Raw genomic sequence first — 16,718 nt, forward strand, 5'->3', positions numbered from 1 at the left:
GGGATGGGGAGGGAGGTGGGAGAGGGGTTCTGGATGGGGAACACATGTGCACCCGTGGCTAATTCATGTCGATATATGGCAAAAACCACTACCATATTGTAAAGTAATTTGCCTTCAATTAAAATAAATAATTCATTAAAAATAAAAAAGAGGGGCAAGAATACACAGAAGAACTATACAAAAGAGATCTTCACAACCCAGATAATCACGATGGTTTGTGATCACTCACCTAGAGCCAGACATCCTGGAATGTGAAGTCAAGTGGGCCTTAGGAAGCATCACTACAAACAAAGCTAGAAGCAGTGATGAAATTCCGGTTGAGCTATTTCAAATCCTAAAAGGGGATGCTGTGAAGGTGCCGCACTCAGTATGCCAGCAACTCAGCAGTGGCCATGGGACTGGAAAAGATCAGTTTTCATTCTAATCCCAAAGAGGCAATGCCAAAGAATTGTCAAACCTCCACACAATTGCACTCATCTCACATGCTAGCAAAGTAATGCTCAAAATTCTCCAAGCCAGGCTTCAACAATACATGAACTGTGAACTTCCAGATGTTCAAGCTGGTTTTAGAAAAGGCAAAGGACAAAGATCAAATTGCCAACATCTGCTGGATCATCGAAAAAGCAAGAGAATTCCAGAAAAACATCTATTTCTGCTTTATTGATTATGCCAAAGCCTTTGACTGTATGGATCACAACAAACTATGGAAAATTCTGAAAGAGATGGGAATCCCAGACCACCTGACCTGCCTCTTGAGAAACCTATATGCAGGTCAGGAAGCCACAGTTAGAACCAGACATGGAACAGACTGGTTCCAAATCGGGAAAGAAGTACAACAAGGCTGTATATTGTCATCCTGCTTATTTAACTTATATGAAGAATACATCATGAGAAATGCCGGTCTGGATGAAGCACAAGCTGGAATCCAGATTGCCAGGAGAAATAGCAATAACCTCAGATACTCAGATGACACCACACTTACGGCAGAAAGCAAAGAAGAACTAAAGAGTCTCTTTTTCAAAGTGAAGGAGGAAAGTGAAAAACTTAGGTTAAAGCTCAACATTCAGAAAACTAAGATCATGGCATGTGGTCCCATCCCTTCATGCAAATAGATGGGGAAACAGTGAGAGACTATTTTTCTGGGCTCCAAAATCACCACAGATGGTGATTGCAGCCATGAAATTAAAAGACGCTTACTCTTTGGAAAAAAAGTTATTACCAACCTAGACATCATATTAAAAAGAAGAGACGTTACTTTGCCAACAAAGGTCCGTCTAGTCAAAGCTATGGTTTTTCCAGTGGTTATGTTTGGATGTGAGAGTTGGGCTATAAAGAAAGCTAAGCACCAAGAATTGATGCCTTTGAACTGTGGTGTTGGAGAAGACTCTTGAAAGTCCGTTGGACTACAAGGAGATCCAACCAGTCCATCCTGAAGGAAATCAGTCCCGAATATTCATTGGAAGAACTGATGTTGAAGCTGAAACTCCAATTCTTTGGCCACCTGATACCAAAAAGCTGACTCATTTGAAAAGACTCTGATGCCGGGAAAGATTGAAGGCGGGAGGAGAAAGGGACGAGATGGTTGGATGGAGGATGAGATGGTTGGATGACAGCACTGACTCAATGGACATGAGTTTGAATAAACTCCAGGAGTTGGTGACAGAAGGGAGGCCTGGCGTGCTGCAGTCCATGAAGTCACAAAGAGTCGGACATGACAGCTATTGAACTGAACTAGGAGGTTTAAAGCAAGAAGGTTGTATTGTTTTTAGCTTACCATGGCGGAGACCTCCTCAAATCTATTTTGGGTGACCATTAATAGAAAGTTTAAAGTGACAGAAAAAAGGATCGTTAGAATGAGAGGTTCCATGGAATATTAGAATTGTGACCTCTCTCACTTCACTTTGGTGTTTCCTTGGGTAAGTTAGTTAGAGGCATTCTGACCCTCAATATCCTCATCCATAATGAAGATGTACACTTCACTAGGTGATTGTGAAGATTAAATGAAATCATTTCCAGTTTTCCTTTCTTTTCTAAACACCGTCTGGAAAACTGAACTGAAGTTTGTTTAGTTTCTTTTCTGTTTTGATTAGTGGTAATTAAAATTAAAAGCGAATTACTCTTAATCGCTTTACATAAAATAACAATCTTCAGTCCTTACAGCAAGTGATCACCTTCAGAATGCTATTATTGTTTGCAACTTGAATGTGCCTGTTTCCCAGAGACATTGTCTGTGCCTTTAAATGCAGCAGCAGAGTCTGGATCCCATATCTGATTTTGATTTTCATTTGGTTACCAATAACCCTAGCCAAATAACTTTTGAAATATGTTTTTAAGATTAACTTCTTTTTTGATTGATTGAGAGTTACATAAAAGATTGCCTGCCTGCTGTATATTCATTTCATAATGCAGAATCTTATAGTATATAGTTCTTACAAAAATACTTTCTGGAAATCTTAACAAAGATTTCTTATGAAAGAATTCTACTTCCCCATGATCTCAGAATATAAGAATATTACATTCTAGAGAAGTGACAGAGTTGAAAGCTTTTGACCACAGAGGGCTTATTTTAATATCTAAACACTTTTATCATGAGCAAGAAGGAAGAAATCACAAATGCTTGTCTCTTAGCCTTCCAAGGTCTAGAACTTTAAGATGGGAAGATGAGGATTAAAAGAGCTGGACTCAACAATTGGTCAGGAAATGGAAGTGATCAAAGCTAACATTTCTCCTGTTGCATCAGTAGAGCCACACTGGCTGCACACTAGCTAGCTTCATAACCCAGACTATATAAACCACTGTTGTTATTTTTTTTTAAGAAGTTTGAAATTTAATTCATTAGTTAACTAAGCTATTCTGTTGCAAGCCTTCTGAGGACAAGCTTAGCTCACACACACACCCCTCCACATACAACTACACCTCTAGAACATTTTTCTCCCACTTAATAGCGCTGAATAGTCTATTCAAAAACTTTCCAGAGATATATCATCTTACAAATTGAGATCTTTCTCTAATTTCAAGTTCCTGAATTTAAAAGTAATATTCAGGACTTACCTGGTGGTCCAGTGGTTAATGCAGGGGACACAGGTTCAGTCTCTGGTCCAGAAAGATTCCACATGCAGGAGGGTGGGAAGGACACTAAGCCTGTGCACCACAACTGCTGAGCCCATACTCTAGAGCTGCACAGGACTGAGAAGCCACCGCCCAACTAGAGGGTAGCCCCTGCTTGCCAGAACTAGAGAAAGCCTTCACGCAGCAACTAAGACCTGGTGCAGCCATAAATCAATTAATTAATTGAAAATAATAATCTTTATGAATCAAATTATGAACAGTCCACCCAAAATTATTTGATTCTTCTCCCTAGCACATTTAGTTTTAGTTCCCTCTTACCCTGATACAACTTTTTACTTTTAGGTGCTCACCTGGTAGAGGTTATCGACTGCCAACAAGTGCCTTGGTGAACCTTTCTCATGGGAGTCGCTCTGAAACTGGAAATCAGAAGTTGACAGCCATTGTGAAACCACAGCCAGCTGTGAATCACTATAGCTCAAATTCATCAGTTTCATCTGGGCATTTGGGAGGCCTGAACCATTCCCCTCAATCGCTTTTTGTTCCTACTCAAGTAAGATTTTTATTTAAATAACGAGCTTGAAAATAACTGTTTTCTCTTTATACATTTACTTCATGGATTAACTGTTATATTTTGAGTTATATCACCCAAATGATCTATGTTATCCCCTACGAAATGACATTAATTTGAAAGGTAAAAAGGAGGGGACTATATCATGTTTATCCAAAGCAGTTTTCAAATGCCCACCATATAACTCATGTGTGATTTCCTTTATTTCATCTCCCTGAGGGCAAAACTTGAATTGTTTTATGTGAGATACTTAACTTGATTTAATTACATGGTCTAAAATTTTAACCAGACTTTTAAATCCAAATAACAGGTATAGACTAATTAGGAAACAGGTAAGTAGATGATAACAAAGGAAACAAGCAAAAATCCTCTCAAATCTTGTAGGTAACTACTGGGTTTTTTGGTGCATATTTATGTTTCAGTTTTCCTTAAGAAGTTTTTTTTACTTCCCCAGGTACCTGCTAGAGATGATGATGAATTTTGTAACATTTGGCAGTCCTTACAGGGATCTGGAAAGGTTCAACACTTTCAGCCACTGCTACAAGAGAAGGTTAGTATACCTTGCTTAATGGACATTTCATTTTTTTAAAATTTATTTTATATTTCTCTTTTAGGTATGCAGTGATTAGTTTTTCTTCTGAAATCTCATAAAAGAGAAATAACACTTCTGATCTTAAATTTTCATAGTTCTCTTCAGCCATGTATGTTTTTGGACCAATGAGTAAGACTATAGAAAATTTTTATTTTAAATCAGTTTTGGATTCTTTTCTAGTTGTTTACAAATCAGAATAACTATATTTTAAATTTAATAAAGGCTTTAACGGTATGCATTAACTCATTCACTTCTACTTGAATGTATAGCTTTATGCTGGCAGTTAGTTGTCTTAAATATGAATGAGCAAATCCTTGATCAAGAATAAGAAGAGGAAAGAAATTTTGCTAAAAGAGTAGACTCAGGCACCAAACAAAGGAAGATGAAAAGGAACAAATTCCTGTTACATTTTTTGCTAGTTACCCTCTTCTCAGCTTCAGTCAAAAAGGAATGTCCTCTCAAGTTTATAAACCAGTGGCCTCCACCATGAGGGCCTAATTTATTCTGATACCTCCAGTAATGGTAATATTATCAGTGCTAGAGAAGGGAAAATAGCAAAGGCAATGATGGTGAAATTAAAATAAAAATGAGAGTGACAGCAACATTTTAAGTCAGCTATACTTCAATTTTAAAATAAATAATAAAATGGAAAAATCTAAAATTAAAAAGAAAAGGTGAGAATGACAGTGCACAAGTCACCTCTGCCAATATGCTATATTTTAAGTTTTCCCTTAGATATTCATAAATGCTTAAATGTAACCCATATCCAGATTTTTGAACCCTTTGTTCCTCTGTTTATTTAATACTGCTAACCACTCATTCTTCAGGAGTGCTTTTTTAAATCATTCTTTCATTCATTCAACACATTCATTCAATGCCTGCCATGTGCCAGGCATTGTTCTGTGCACCAAGAATATAGCTATAAACAAAACAAAATTCCGGACTTGCATACAATTAGTATTATAGGGAGAAAAGGATGATAAATAAGACAAAAGAAAATAAATGGTTTTAGATGATAATATAAGTGAGAAAAATTGTAGGGAAGCAGGATAGGAAATTTAGTGGAGAGGGCAGGCACGGTTTTGTAATTTTTTTAATGGCATGTTCCAGTAACATTTGGGCAAAGATTTGAATGAAGTGAAGAATAGGATATACAAATATCTGAGGAGAGAGTATTCCAGACGAAGTCAAAGTTTCTGTTGGGAGTGGTGGTCTCTGATGTATACAAGGAAGTAGACCATTTGTCTGAATCAGTACGGTGAGTTGTAGGAAATGTACTTAGAGAGTTAACAGATAGATACTAGTAGGTCTTTCTGGATTATTATAAGGACATTGGCTTTTACTCAGTGAGACAAGGAATCAGTAGAGGGTTTTGCACAGCAGAGTGACATGATTTGACTTATATTTTAATTCTATCACTCTGCCTGTTACCTTGAGAATAGAAAATAGAGGAACCAAGGTGGAAACAGTTTATTTCAGAAACTACTGAAATCATCAAGATTGAGTTGATATTGACTTGGATCAGGACAGTAGGACCCTGTGAGAAGTAGTCAAATTCTTAACATATTGGAAGGGATTTCCAGCTGATGATGAGATGGATATGGGGTAAAAGAGAAATAATGTATTAAAGAATATAACTCTTCAGGTCTGAATAACTAAAATGATAGATGGGGTGTTAACTGAGATGGGAAAGATTGCAGGTCTGGTAGATCTGTGGGAGAAGATCAGGAGTTCAGTTTTGGTAAGTTTGAGATGTATGTTAAACATTAAGAAGAGATATCAGAATTAGATATCTGAGTGGAGATGTAGAGTTGGACATTTGAGTCTGAAGGTCATAAATGTTGTCCAGGCTGGAGAGATAAATTTGAAATTTGGAAGTCATTTTATGTTTGTGTGTATGTATGTACAGATGTGAATATATATATATTTAAATATACCCTATATATATATATGTTATCTCTATCCACTTTCTTGGATATAGATAGAAAAAGGGTTCAGTAACTTAACCTTAGAGCATTCCATCCTTCAAGAGTTGGAGAGACTAAAAAGAAGACTGAGAAGGAATGGCCCACGAAACAGGAAGGAAACCAGGGAAGGGTGGTTTCTACATGCCAAGTGAAGAACAGATGTTAGAATAGAGTAATCGACTGTGTCAAATGGCTGTAGATGGATTAGTTAAGATGAAAGCTGAGAATTGACTACATACAGAATTTAACACATGAAGGCCATTGGGAACCTTGACAAGAGCAGTTTCAATTGAATGATAGGCGTGAAATACTGATAGGAGTGGGTTTAAGAGAGAAGAGGAAGAGAGAAATTGAAGGAAGCAAATATAGGTAATTCTGTCAAGGAGTTCTGCTCTAAGAGAAAACGTTACCCTGAATCTCCTCTTTCCGTTCCCTGTGTGTTCAAGTTCTTTGTTAACCTCTGTGCTTTCAACCTTTCATTGGGGACTGAAACACAACAGATGTGTTTTCCCTGTTGCCTCATTGCTTAACGGTGACTCTTACTTCTCTGCTAATTACCACTCGGTCTGTCTCTGATTCCAGCCTTTCAATCAAGATCAACCCAGTATCTCCACCTTCTAGAAGACAGGTATAGATGGATGCTACACCATCACCTCAACTTCAAGATATCTCACAATTGACCTCACCTAAAATCTCTTCTGTCCTTATTTCCAGCGTAACCATTTACCCGGGCATATAATCCGAAAAGGATGAAGTTAAAAGTTTTTGCTTCTTTCTAATATTTTTTTCATTGAGATCCCAAATCCTTTTGCCCCTTGTCAGTTTTTACAACGGGGACCTTAAATTTTGCCCCTAGCCCTAGATAAACCTCCTATCTGTGCTTCCTGTTTGTTGTCTTTCTAGCCCTTCTTACCTAGTACTACCTACATAATCTTTCCTAAAGATCTTTTCACGTGTGTTGGCCCCATGACATAATTGAGCCAAGTATCTAATTAATAAGAACTCCTGGGGTTTTTTTTAATAACTTTATTTATTTTTTGGCTGTGTTGGGTCTTCGTCCTTTTGCATGGGCGCTCTCTAGTTGTAGTGAACGGGGGCTATTCTCTAGTTGTGGGGTGTGGGCTTCTCATTGCTGTGGCTTCTCAGGCTCAGTAGTTGTGGCACATGGGCTCAGTTGCTCCACAGCGCGTGAAATCTTCCCCAGACCAGGGATTGAGCCCGTGACCTCTATGTTGACAGGCAGGTTCCTATCCACTATGCCTGTAGGGAAGTCCAAGACTCCTGGTTTTGAACTCACTTTATACCCTGAGGCAGTATAGTGAAGATAAATCTGATATTAGCCTCAGAATTAGGAAATCAGGTTTTGTGCCTCAAATTGCACAAATCTAATTTCCCTGGGCTTCTTTGGCCTCAGGTATAAAATTAAGGCATTGGACTTAGAGGAACTCTGGTCTTTTCAAACCCTAAAACAGTGTTATTCAAATATTCTAGAATGTATAGGGCTCCCTGTTTAAACGTACTGGAGTTCAGCCTCAACTCAAACTAATATCTAGGTCTTCTATAATCCAACCCTGCACAGTTCTTATATAAAGTATGTCCAACTATTTGTCCAATCAAATTGATCTCCTTACTTTCCCTCTCCCATAAACAGATAATTTCCATTTCAGGTTATATGTTTGCATTGTTCCTTCCTTCTCTTTCCTCTCACTGCCAAAAGGTCTGCTGGCATATTACCACCAATTTCCTTTAGATGGAACTCAACACTTGATATTTTGTATTTCCATAGAATCTTCTGTATGCATCTCCTGTTATTAAGGTGCTATTTCATTATTCATATCAGCTGAACACTCCCATGTTTTTTCTCCTATATATTCTAAGAATTATGAGCTACCACATACAACCCTTATATCCATGAAGCATTAATAAGCAGTCTGGTATTCATCTAATAAGCAAATTCTAGAGAGCTCAACATGATTTTTTTTAAGGCATTCAAGCTTCTGGGAAAGGCAAAACCATAGAGACAGTAAAAATATCAGTGGTCGCCAGGATTATTGGGAAAGGGAGAGATAATAGGTGGAGCACAGATTTTTGGAGCAATGAATATATTCTATATAATGGTAGATATAGGTCATTACACATTTGTCCAAACCCACAGAATATATAACAACGAGAGTGGAACCAATGTAAAATATGGACTTTAAGTAGCAGTTATGTGTCAGTGTAGGTTCATCAGTTGTCACAAATGTACTACTCCAGTGGGAGATGATAATAATGGGGAAGGCTATGCATATAAGGAGGTAGGGGTGGGGGCAATAGGGGAATCTTTGTCACCTTCCTCTCGGTATTATTGTGAACCTGTTGATAAAACTGCTTTTTTTAAAAGTCTTTTAAGAAACATTCAAGTCTTTATTGGCAGAATATAATAATACAACTAACATAAATAGACATGTAGACATCAAACAGAATAATTCAAAAAACTATACTTAAAAGTGGAATATTTTCTTTCTTATTAAAGTTATGGCACTTTTTCTCTGAAATCGTACTGTGAACATGGGTTTTAGAGTTAGGGCTCAGATGTCAGCTCTCCTGTTGTTTAGTCCTGTAACCATTATCATTTTGAGCCTCAGTTCTGTCATCTGTAACATGGAATCTGAATACACCATAGCATTTTTATGATTGTAGCATTATTACAATGATGTTAAGTTAATGGATGCAAAGTACATCTTATTACGCCTGGCACATAATAGACACACAATATTTGTTCATACCAACCTATTGCTCCTGATGTTTTGATTCCCTGTTTAGCATCAGAATCCCCTGAAATGAACTGCTTTAGCCCAAATCCCCACCAGCCATTGTGCTGTGCAAATGGAGATCTCTTGGCCCTTTTCTTTAGTCTTAAAGACCAAAGAACCCTAGATGTTCCTGTGCATGTGAGTTCACTAGGCGTTCCTTCACACTTTGGTGCATATCACGACTGTTTTGGAGCATGTCAACTGCCAACTAGAACATGAGATTCCTTTGCTCATACCCAGTGTTTATTCATCTGTGCTCAGAAGAAAATAAATAGGGTCCACCAGAAGCAAAATTAATCATTATAGAAAGATTAATTTATATTGAACATCTCCACCCTCTACTCTGCTTCTGCCTCCCACTTCAGCTATGGCAAGTTATCTGTCTTTTTTTGCCTTCATGCCTCTTCTCCCTATCAGAAAGCAAAAAGATCAGATATGATCTTTATATTAAGCTTACTCATATGTCATTTTGCTAATTTTGTCCATTCAGGTGCTGTCTGAGTTACAGTAGCTTTACAATCAGTCTTGCTATCTGGTAGTAGTCTTCCAGCACTTGGATACCTTGACAACATAAATATTAATTAATAAAGATCAGGTGCTGGAGGAAGTGATGTGGAAGGACTAATATCCTCAACTTTTATAACATAGGGGCAGGAATAATAAATTTTTAAAATTCATTAATGGAAATATTTAAAGTAATGAAGTCAAGAGAATAGTATTCATCCTTTACCTTGAACATGTCCAGTTCTCTCTTCTTAATACCTACTCATTTCCCATCTCACATACTCTAGAGGTAGGGTTACTTTGAAGCAAATTTAGAAAGATCTTTAGAGGCTGATATTTCTGTTGTGAAGAAATATTCAACTAAAATTTAATCTTTAGTTTCTGTATTAACTTCAGACAAAATTAAACTTGATTCCTTCTGTTGAAAGCATTTTTGTTAAGTGATGTTTTCTATGTACCTTACTGTCTAGTGCATAGAGAAGCGTCTGGAGTGATGATCATAATGTTAATAATAGTTATATCAAGGGTGGCAGAATTTGAATGGTTTTCTTAAATTCTCTTTACTTTTCTAAATTCCTTAAATCTTTTTCTAGTGAAGTCTATAATTTTTACAAAAAAATAATAAAGTATGAAGCATTGAAGAAGAGAAGTGGTTTTAATATTAAGAGTTTATTTAAATCATTTATAAGAATTTTAACTTTCAGGGTGCAGTTCTACCTCAAGAAATAAGTCAAGTAACTCAACATCATAAAACTGGCTTTAATGACAACAGCGTTAAGCAGAGAAAACATGAGCCTCACAGAAAATGTAAGTTATGAGTTAGAAAATATACATATGGTGCTAAGTGCTTCCTTTCATTTTTATAAATTAATAGCTTTATTGTTATAATTCATAATCATAGAATTCCTTCTTTTATAGTTCAATCAGTGTTTTTTAGCATTTTCACAAAGTTGTACAACCAATGCTAGTATCTAAATTTAGAACATTTTCATCACCCCAAAAAGAAATATCATGCTTATGAGTAGTCATACTCATTAGTCTGTACTTACTATTAGTCATTCCCCTATCCCTGGCGACTGCTAACTTACTTCTGCCTCTGTGGATTGACCTGTTCTGGACATTTCCTGTAAATAGAAACATAAAATATGTGATCTTGGAGACCGACTCCACTCACTCGGCATAATCTTTTCAAGATTCATCCATGTTGTAGCATATATCAGTACTTCATTCCTTTTTAGGACTGAACAATTTTCTATTATATGAATACAAAGTTTTGTTTATCCATCCTCCCACTGATGGATATTTGGGTCATTTGCACTTTTGTGTTATATAATGCTACTGTGGATATTTATGTACAAGTTTTTGTGTGAAAACCCTGGTGGCACAGATGGTAAAGCATCTGCCTACAATGCAGGAGACCCAGGTTCGATCCCTGGGTCTGGAAGATCCTCTGGAGAAGGAAATGGCAACCCACTCCAGTACTCTTGCCTGGAAAATCCCATGGTTGGAGGAGCCTGGTAGGCTACAGTCCGTGGGGTCGCAGAGTTGGACACGACTGAGTGACTTCACTTTTTTGTGAACATATGGTTACAGGTCTCATGAGTATATATGAAGTAAAGGAATAACTGAGTCTTTTATTTACTGAGTTAACTCTATGCCTAACTTTTTGTGGAACTACCATACTGTATTCCAAAATGGCTATACCATTTTACATTCTCACCAGCAATATATGACGGTCCAATTTCTTCACATCTTCCACAACACTTGTTATGGAGTGTTGTTATCCAACTTTTTTGTTATAGTCATCCTAGTAAATGCAAAGTGGAGTCTCCTTGTGGTTTTCATTTCTAATTCATTAATAACTAATAGTGCTGAAGATGTTTTCATGTGCTTATTGGCTGTTTATCTTCTTTAGAGAAACGTTCAAATCCTTTGCTCATTTTAAAATTAGATTCTCTTCACTGGAGGGGGAAATGGCAACCCACTCCAGTATTCTTGCCTGGAGAATTCCATGGACAGAGAAGCCTGGCAGGCTATAGTCCATGGGATCACATAGAGTCGGACATGACCGAGTGACTAATACACACACCCAGCCCACTTGAATCTGCAGCCTAACCCAGGAGACAGATAAGGCACAGAGGGTGGCAGGATGAAGTGTCTTTCCAAACCCTACAAGATAGGGGCGAGGTAGGGAAAGTGGACGGAGCCAAGAGACAAGCTTTCAGGGGTCCATGCCTGTGTGGAGGTCTTCCCTGAGGAGGAGGCAGGTAAGATGAGGCCAAGAGGGTGTGTGAGTGTTAGCTTGCAGAAAGGGAAGGACAAAGGGTTCTGGGCAGAGGTTAGAGGGCCAAGTGTGCGAGTAGCCACTGGGCCCAGGGTGTATGTGCAACACCACACTCCATGCCAGGAGTGTGGTGGGGTGCCTCTCCAGATCCTAGGCTTTGGGAAGTTGCTATGCTGCTGGGGTCCCAGGGACACAGTGCAGGCAGTACAAATTCAAGCTATGGCAGTAACACACCCTGCAAAGCAGATGAGCCCCCAGATACAATGCAGGTGAGAAAAGCCAGACACAGAAGGCCGTAGAATGTGTGATTCCATTTCTATGAAACGTCCAGAACAAGAAAATCCACAGAGATAAAGAGTGGATTTTTGGTTGTCAGGGTCTGGGAGGAAGATTTGGGGGTAACGGCTTATGTGTCTCTCAGGCCGGAAGGTGTAGGCTGGAGGCAATTGTGGGTACCCTGAAAGGAGCGTGCACCCCAGTCAGGCACACACCCAGCTGGGAAAGTGTGCCAGCATGTACCCCGCTCCTCCTGGTACCCAGCCCCCAGCAGTGGCAGGCCCGGCAAGGGAGTAGCTGTGTCAGTGGCCAAGCCTTGGTGACCTGTGACCATTCCACCCTGAATTCTGGTAGGAGCAGGAGTGTATTGGGATGCAGCCTGCCCTCTCCTTGTACCCCTGGGTTTTCAAAAATCCTGGCTAAGCCCGGGCTTCTCCATGCTGGGCCTCAGGCTTCTCTTCTGGAAGATGAAACAACAGCATCGTCCTCAGTGGACAGTGGTCAAGCTTAAGAGTGTTTGTACCCAGAAAAGACTGAATCAGCTGAGCTGTCCTTACTGACTCCTCGGAACAGCCATTGGGTTCTGGGTTCCATCAGGAAGACTCAGTGCTTTTATTAATGACAGCAGCAGCAGCAGCAATAGTAGTAATAACAGTAATGGGAGGACTAGTATGAGAACATAAGAACCGTGACCTTGCACTTTCACATACTGTGGCAGTTGAGTTCAAAGCTTCAGGTCACCTCTCTTAGGAAGCCGCGCCCCTAAGAAGTCATGTCCATGTGAAATGCCACGCCCCTTATGAGCCTTCCGTTCTTCACCTGCAAAGTGAAAGAGCCAAAGTTTAAATCAAACTGGGTCAGGAACACTGCCCAGAGGGACAAATGAGCTAATCCTACCTTGATTTACAGTTTTGGTCCCCAGGGGATTCTCTCTCTTTTTTTGTTTGTTTGTTTGCATCCAAGTTAAAAATACATTGCTTGGAAATAAAATTTTAAAAATTAGGTTATCTTTTCATTCTTGAGTTGTAAGAGTACTTTTAATATTCCATATCCTATGAAGTACTTCTTATGTTCTATATACTATATGCTGTTCAGATATCTGATTCGCAGATATGTGCTATCATTCTGTGGTTGTCTTTCAATTTTCATACAGTGTCCTTGAAGCACAAAAGTTTTAAATTTTGACCAAATCCAATTTATCTATTTCTGATTTTTCTTTAGTTGCTTGTGCTTTAGGTATCATCTAAGAAAGGTCACAAAAATTTACACCTGTGTTTTCTTCTAAGAACATTACAGTTTTAGCTGTAACATTAGGTCTTTTTTCCATTTTTGAATAAGTACGTATATGGTATGAGTCCATATTCACTCTTTTGCATATAGACACCTAGTTGTCCCAGGACTGTTTATTAAAAGACTGTTCTTCGCTCATTGAATTTTCTTTGCACTGCATTGAATTGTCTTGGCACCCTTGTCAGAAATCAGTTGACCATAGATGCATAGGTTTATTTCTAGTCTCTAATTGCATTTCACTGATCTATATTCCATCTTTTTGTGTGCAACACATCATCTTCATTACCATAGTTTTGTTACCAGTTTTGAAATTAGGAAATTTGAATCCTCCAACTTTGTTTTTCAAGATTATTTGTCAAGTTCTGATCTCTTCCATTTCCATTTAAATTTTAGAATCAGCTTGTCTGTTTCTGCAAATATGGCAGCTGGAATTTTTATAGGGATTATACTGAATCTATAGACCACTTTGGGTAGTATTGTCATCTTCAATAAGTCTTTCTATTTCTTTCAATGATGTCTTATAGTATTCAGCGTATAAGTCTTGAATTTTTTGTTAAATTTATTAATAAGTATTTTATTCTATTACAGTTGTCAGTGGAGCTGTTTCCTTAATTTGGGGAGCATATTGTTCATTACCATTTATAGAAATAAAACTGACTTTTGTATATTGATCTTGTATTCCTCCACCTTGTTGAACTTATTTATTAGCCCTATTTTTTTGTGGCTTTTGCAAATGTAGTTTTACTTCTTCCTATACAGTCTGGGTGCCTTCTGTTTATTTTTCTTGCCTAATTGTTGTGGCTAAAACCACCAGTTAAATAGAAGTGGTGAGGGTACACATCCTTGTCTTGATCTTGAGGGTAAGCTTTCAGTCTTTCATCATTAAATATAATGTTAACTGTGAGGTTTTGGTAGCTGCCCTTCATTAGGTGAAGAAGTTTCTTTGTATTCCTAGATTGTTGATTTTTTTTTAACCTAGGAGGGATATTAGTTTTTGTCACATGCTATTTCTTTGACTTTTGAGATGATCACATGGATTCTGTCTTTTATGCATTCGACGTGTGTTTTTTCATTGATTGTTTTTCATATTTTGAACCAACCTTGCATACCTGGGATAAATCCCACTAGATCTTGGTGTATCATCCTCCTTATACACTACAAGATTCTATTCACTGGTATTTTGTTGAGGATCTTTGCATCTGTATTATTAAGGACACTTGTAATTTTCTTGTGATGTCTTTAATTTTGGTATCATGGTAATACTGGGCTCATAGAATGTTAGAATAACACTTTGAAAGAGCTCCAGCCTCATTCTAATCTCAAGTAGCAGCCAGGCTATGGATTTTCACCAAAAAATACTACCTGGTTTTTTTTTTTTTCAAGACTTTGTGGAACTGGAGAGTAAGGGATGGAACTGGGCAGGGCAAGTTAAAATGTCACAAAACTCACTGTTTTTACTAAGATTCAGTCCTTTTTCTTGAAGAAATACATCCCAGATTGTTGCAAGTCTTTGATTAATTTCCATCATTCTGAAAATTAGGATTCTGGTAATTTATATTCGTTTTCTTGTTGCTTTTATGGAGGAAAGAATTTGTAGAGGTCCTTCAGTATTTTTGCTGATGTCACCTTACTAACCACATTTTGAGATAAATTTTATTTAGAGTAATCCAGTTACCTTTTTGTGTATATAAACACTTGCCTATTACATTACTCCAGGGACTTCCCTGGCAGTCCAGTGGTTAAGATGTCATGGTTCCTCTGCAGGGGCACAAGTATAGTCTTTGGTTGGGGAACCTAAGATCTTACATGCTGCAAGGCATGGCCAAAAAATTAAAAATAAATAGATAAATTCAAATTATATTACAGATTTTTGTTAAGAATATGTGCAAGTATTTTGTTGTTAATATTCTCTAACGTATTTTATATATTTTGACTCTTCATCTGTTTCAGTAGTCCACTGTGTTTTAGGCACAGTAGGGAATACAGATACGCAGATGAGAATCTTCATCTTACAGTTACTTTTTCTCTTCTCTTGATCACAGTATTCCCAAACTGTATCAAATTGCTCTTCATGTTCAAAATATGACTTTTGTTATTCATTTATTTGTTTATTCAGCTGTATTATGTGCAAGGTATTGTTTTAGGTGCTGGGGATAAGTCACACAAGTTTTCTGACCTAATGGACTTTATATTCTAAGGTTGAGACTAATAATAGGCAAAGAGTAAACTCCATAATCTGTAGTAATGATAAATCTATAATGAAAAATAAAGCAGAGTAAGAAGATTGAGTGATGCAGATGCTGTTTTAAATAAGGCAGTCAAGTAATACCTCTCCAAGGACACATTTGAGTAGAGACCCAAATGAAAGGGAAATGGAATCAGCTTGCTGAAGAGCTTTCCAGCAGAGGAAATACCAAGTGCTGAGTTCTGAGTCTAATTGATTATATTTTATATGCACATGGTATTTTATGTATTTATATATTTCCTATACTTTAAGAATAGTCTTTATAAAACGTCTTTCTAAAAACTATTTTGGAAAAACTTTTCTTGTTTATAACTTTGGTTCAGATTTTTGTTTTTGTTTTGCACCAATATCTAGATGTTATTTTTGTTTCTTTTACATTTTAAGTGAAATATAGATTCATGTCCCCATAAATCTGATAATTAAAGCTTTAAGATTTTATAGTTAATTAAAATGTTTGTGATTTTTCTTCAAGTTATTCTTTGTATAAAAGTTTGTAAGCCATTTACATTATGTGGAATTCCAATTAGTTTTCTTGTGTGTCTCAACAAAGGTTTAATGTTGAATCATGTCATATTACTTTTAATTTTCCTCCTTTTTTGCAAGAATTCTTCCTTGCCTTCTTCTCTTCTTTTACCCTCTCTGTTCTCCATCTTCCCTTCCCTTCCCATCTTTGTGCCTTCCTTCCCTTTTCTCTCATTCCATCCCCTCCCTCCCTTCCATCCCTTCCTTCTACTTCTTTCCTCATCCTCTCTTTCCTCTTGTGTCCCTCTCTTTCTTCCTCATTTTTTCTTTCTTCCTTCTTTTCTTTCCTCCTTCATTTTTCCCTTCCCTCCTTCCTCTTCTCATCTATCCTTTTTCATTTTCTTTCTGTTCTCCTAATTTCCCCTTAACAAGAATACTAACATAGCTTCCTCATTGGTCTCTAACTCCTTGTATATAATAAGCCACTGCTATCTTTTAATTTTTTTAAAGCACAATTCTGATCAGATTCCTACCTGATCAAAACTTTTCTGTGATTATGCCCATTACCTCCGGTGTAATTCCATAGTCTTCAGTCCTTGGCAGCTTATGGCTACAGCCTGCTCCTCTAGTTCAACTAAGCTGCATTATACTTCTTAGCCTCCAGCA

The 16,718-nt window shown here is 37.6% G+C and overlaps 1 protein-coding gene across 3 annotated transcripts in view; it reads left to right on the forward strand.

Annotated features, from left to right (window-relative positions):
- The window catches only part of XRN1 (5'-3' exoribonuclease 1), a 116,167-nt gene that overhangs the window by 80,612 nt on the left and 18,837 nt on the right, over positions 1–16,718 (forward strand). For all 3 annotated transcript variants that reach the window (XM_069563442.1, XM_069563458.1, XM_069563450.1), the window contains exons 31-33: positions 3,412–3,619; positions 4,092–4,187; positions 10,200–10,302. In XM_069563442.1, coding sequence (XP_069419543.1) covers positions 3,412–3,619; positions 4,092–4,187; positions 10,200–10,302 — 407 coding nt within the window. The remainder of the gene's footprint in view (positions 1–3,411; positions 3,620–4,091; positions 4,188–10,199; positions 10,303–16,718) is intronic.

The sequence above is a fragment of the Ovis canadensis genome, chromosome 1 (genome assembly GCF_042477335.2).
Source record: "Ovis canadensis isolate MfBH-ARS-UI-01 breed Bighorn chromosome 1, ARS-UI_OviCan_v2, whole genome shotgun sequence".
NCBI classification, from domain to species: domain Eukaryota; kingdom Metazoa; phylum Chordata; class Mammalia; order Artiodactyla; family Bovidae; genus Ovis; species Ovis canadensis.